Below are 4,935 nucleotides of genomic sequence, written 5' to 3'. Positions count from 1 at the left end.
GACATTTGTTTCCCTCTACTGGTATGTCTCTTATTCTATTTCGCACTGTGATACACGGTCTAACACAGCGCCCTTGAACAACACCATAAGCAGGAATAACAAAGAAAGATTAACTGGATATTTTTTTCACTCCCTTTCGCAACCGGTCTTATGTTGAATGATTCAGAAATCTCGTATTGGAGCCGCCAGATTACATCATCACTGCTCCGTCTTCGCGTCAAAGCCGAGTGGCTGGTTTTATTATTAAAAGGGACAGAGAGAAAAATGCAGGGCTGTTGGAGCTGCACTGTTATAGATTAACAGCAGAGACAGAGACAGAGAGAGAGAGAGAGAGAGAGAGAGAGAGAAAGAGAAAGAGAAAGAAGAGAGAAGAAATAACGGCGATGTGAGTGATTTGGTGCTTTATTTAAGATTTTGTTTTGTGATTTTTTGGGGAAAGAAATCCCCTCCCCCCCCTCCCGCCCTCCCGGTTATTTGAAGATGTCATGGCAGAAGCGGATGCAACAACCCCTTACGAAGAATATGAGTGCAAAATCTGCTACAATTACTTCGATCTGGGGCGCAGGGCGCCGAAGATCCTGGAGTGTTTGCACACATTTTGCGAGGAGTGTCTGACCACTCTGCACGTCAGGGAGGACCGGCCATGGCGAATCGCCTGCCCCATCTGCCGGCACAGGACAGCGGTGCCCGACTACCGGATACACAACCTGCCCAATAACACCAAGGTGACCGAGGCTTTCCCCCTGTACGTGGGGGCCGACCCTCTGCCCCAGGACGCCCTGCCGCCAACGCCCCAACTGCAGAGGTTTAACCAGGAGTCTCACTCCCAGCAGCACCAGACTTCACAGCAGCAGCCCCGGTCCAGCGCTTCCCTGCCGCCTGAGCTCGGCACCCCTTCGGCGGCCACGGGCAGTCGCCAGTCCCGGGGACCCTCGGCGCCTTACGAGAGCTGCCAGAACTGCAAGCGGGCCGCCCTGACCGCCGGCTGCGTCTGTGTGGTCTTCTCGTTTCTCTCCATGGTGGTGCTGCTCTTCACCGGCCTGATCTTCGTCAATCACTACAACAGCTCGCCGTCTCCGGTCGGCCCTATCTGCCTGTCGGTGGCCAGCATCTTAGCCTTGTTCTCAGTGGTCGTCACGTGGGTGATCTGCTGGCTCAAATACCGCCCCGACAGCAATGGCCAGGTGAACAACAACAGGGCAGCAACCATTGCCTCTTCAACCCGGAGAACCACTGAGCACTTGGGATGAAGCGCAGATTATTTTATTACCAAATGACCCAAGTGGGGAACCACAAACAAATCCCTAACCCTCTTTCCTGTGCGTGCTTTCATCCGATACTGTGCATGCCGAGACGAAAGGAAGTGATGCAGTTCTTCAATTCCTTCACTCAACACCTTTCCCTTTCCATATCACAGGACGAACTTCCTTCCACTCATGTGTGGCTTGTTGGCGAAATAACCAGTAAATCTGTATCCCAAAGGCTCCCCATGCTTTTACTCATAACAGATATTGTGTGCATCGTATTGTGTTGAAATGTCCATATTCAAATTGCGCCATAAGTGAAGTATGCATCGTTAAATTTTGATTATGAATATATGTACAACTAAAACAAAACTGATAGATGTGGTTGTTTAAAGTCACTAAACTGTGGGCTTTGGTTTCCTAAATGGTAAGTCGGAAGGATGTTAGGGAGACTTGGCGAGATAAAGAGTTCTGGAATTTGTTTGCCAAGCAGACTAATCGGCCACTGATTTCACTTGTGGACAATGGCTCTTTTTCTAGAAAGACTGCAGACTAACCAGGGCCAATGGTGGTCGGGAAGGCCCTTTTAAACCCGACAAGTATTTTATAAATAGAAGTACTGCAGTTCAGTCCGATCAAGTCAAACAGGGATTGTTGACAAATCTGAGAAGTGGTTACACAAAACATTAAAGGTCACTGATTCAGACAATAACATCCACATATCAGAATCAATCCATTTATGTGCATTAGTCACTAGTATTTGAATCATTAATGTAACATTACATATGCACGGCTCACAGACAGCCATAGATACGTAAAAGAAATTCTGCCAGAAGAGCTTTGGGTAAAACAACAAAATGTAGATTGCTTTAAAAAAATAGTGAAGACAACATGGAAGTTGGAGTCAATGCAAAATATTACGGATGCTGGAGACTTGAGATACAAACAAAGTGCTGGAGAATTTCAACAGATCTGACAGCATTTGGGGAGACAGAAACAGAATTAAGGTTTTGAGTACAATATGACTCCCCTTCGGTTCCGAAGCACTTTCTGTGATAGAAGTTTGAGTTATGTTCAGGTTGGTCTGAAAACATTCAGGTAGATTTAAATCAAAACATAACATTAAAAAGCAAACACTGTAATCCGGAAACTACAAGTAGCTGTCGACTACCTGATTTCTGCTGGAAGTAATTTTGACTTTGAGAATTGCCTTAATTTCCTGGAATCTTTAGAAACTTGAAAGGGTAGCCCATGACCAAGCAAAGAAGTTCTGTCCGAATGTTTGTTATAATTATTTCGCATTTAGGATCTGTAATTTTCATTTTCTTTCATGAGTTGAGATCATTTTCATAATTGCCCATCACCTCTTTTGGACAACATTAATCCATTGTGAAATTTTAGATCGAACTGAACTGGGAAAGGAAGTTCAAATGCAAGTGATAACAATGAAGAAATTACTTCAAGCTTGTCCCTCCTCGAAAAGTGTACAGATTTTAAAGAGCTGCCCAAATGTACACCTACCTGTGATTGGGCCATTGGCTGACGGCCGTGTCAAGCCAATCAGACCGACTCACCATCTCTGCACTGTAACCTGGGAAGTGACTGTCTCATAAATTCAACACAGTTCAGGACGTTTGTGATAATCCTTGAAGAATAACCCATTTTGGAGATCAAGGCGAAACCAGCGTGTTTTCTACATCGCTATTTCGGGTATAAAAATTGGTTTCCCCAATGGCTCCGGGAATTTGTCCAGAGGTTGAAATATTTCCGCTTGAGTTTGTTGAGTTTAACCAGGACAGTAGATCGTTTTAGCATTCCTGAGTTGGAAAAGAGACCCAATGCTCCTGGTTAAAAAGAATAAAATGGTCAGGTAGTGCAGGGAACCTAAAACCCGTGGAACTAGTTGGGGTAAGAATAAAGAGAAATATAAAGAATTGTCCAGCTGTATATCACACGAGTTTCTTAGGTGTTCTTGGAACATCTTGAAACGATACACTGTAGTGGGAAACCAGCACTTTTATCGTAGTAGTTTCAAATTCCCCTTTGCTGGTTTAATGAATAAATAAAACCGTTTAAAATTAATATTTTGTCTTTCCCATAAAGTCATGCAAAGATGTTTCCCAGGAGGGCGTTAAACATTTGCAAGTGGTTTTCCAAGTTTCAAAGCCAGCGGCGTTTTCTTTTAAAATTCTGGGCGAATAAGCCTTTATGCAACACCGAAACAGCGAAATTCATAAGTTAGCTGTCGAAAACTGAGTTTTTTTTTTCAGGATCTCTCAACTTTGCATTTGTACGTGCTTCCTCTTGAATACTTATCAGTGACATCAAGGAGAACTACACTGAAATGGACCGGATAGAAGCGACATTTATGCAAAACGTTGTTCTCAGTTTTTATAGCCCTGCCCCTCTTGTTTCGTCGGTATTCGAAGCAACAACATTATATTTTCATTCTAAATGTGAATTATATTAATAAAATGATACTTGCCATACTTTGACATTAGCCACACCCCATATTCAGGTATAGGGTGAGTAAAAGTATTGAAAAGTTTTGCCTGCCGCAGTGCTTTATTCTAGTAGACATACTTTTTTTTTTCCCGCAGCACGTTGGTTGAAATTCAATACTTTAAACGGTTTGAATTGTACCGGTAAAAAAAAGAAGCAACCCGTTTGAATTTTGTTCGGAAAAGGGGTTGATTTCGTTCAGAATATCGCGGAGACTCACTCGTGCATTTGTATTTGAATACAAGTACAAGTGAACTCTTTCTGATTTGTAAATTGGTTTAGGTGTTTTTGCATTGGGATGTGTTGGGTGTAGTGCCACACTGGTTTAGTTCAGTATGACAACTGTTTCCAATCTGAGTCTAGAAGTGGATGTGTCTAAAATATTATTGTATCAAATGAGTATTAATTGCAAATATTAGATATTTTTAATTTCTAAGTATAAATGTCAAATTTGTGTAATGTGCTAACCAGAAACATCACACAATTCAACATCCAGATCGAATCTAGGCTGGCCTAGATGGCTTTTTTTTTAAAGAAAGTGTTCCTCCCTCTTCTATTTGCTAATTGTATGAGGGTTTCTTTGCTTATGCTACTTTTTTTCAGTTAGCTAGAGTAACTGGAAATTACAGGGAGTAGCAAGGTTCACGGAAATTGTATTGCTTGGATATTTTCAACTACACTGAACATTAAAATCTCAAAATAATAATCAAGTATGACAAGTGGTGATGTTAATTGTTTATCTCAGATTTGGGTTCCATTTCGCTATGTAAAGCGGATGCTGGATTAAGGCAAAATAAAAGCAAAATCCTGCCGATTCCGGAGCTCTAAAAGTTAAAACAAAAACACGAAGTGTTGGAGAAACTCAGGTCAATTGACAGAAACAGAGTTAACGTTTCAAGTCCAGTGTGACTTCTTCTGAACTGGGTTAACACATTCAGGTTACCTGTACACCCAATTTGTTTCGTTAAAACAGGCACAGCTGGGATGGCTGTGAATGTTCAAATGTCTAGCCTGGAAATAAATTGATGCCAGAAAATGCAAACGAATATGAAACGACATTAACCCCTTTTAACAACCGAAAGAACTGCGGATGCTGTAAATCAGGAAAAAAACAAACTTGCTGGAAAAGCTCAGCAGGTCTGGCAGCATCTGTGAAGGAAAAAACAGAGTTAACATTTCGGGTCCAGTT

The 4,935-nt window shown here is 42.2% G+C and overlaps 1 protein-coding gene across 1 annotated transcript; it reads left to right on the top strand.

Annotated features, from left to right (window-relative positions):
- Positions 1-406: 406 nt before the first annotated feature.
- LOC109914279 (E3 ubiquitin-protein ligase RNF183) lies at positions 407-4,456 on the top strand. The gene has a single exon (XM_020513871.2). The coding sequence runs from the start codon at positions 486-488 to the stop codon at positions 1,248-1,250; it is 765 nt and encodes a 254-aa protein (XP_020369460.1). The 5' UTR covers positions 407-485; the 3' UTR covers positions 1,251-4,456.
- The last annotated feature ends 479 nt before the right edge of the window (positions 4,457-4,935 follow it).

Source organism: Rhincodon typus, unplaced genomic scaffold (assembly GCF_021869965.1).
Source record: "Rhincodon typus isolate 14 unplaced genomic scaffold, sRhiTyp1.1 hic_rhity00013655, whole genome shotgun sequence".
NCBI classification, from domain to species: Eukaryota; Metazoa; Chordata; class Chondrichthyes; order Orectolobiformes; family Rhincodontidae; genus Rhincodon; species Rhincodon typus.
This window is presented reverse-complemented; position numbering and strand designations above follow the sequence as displayed.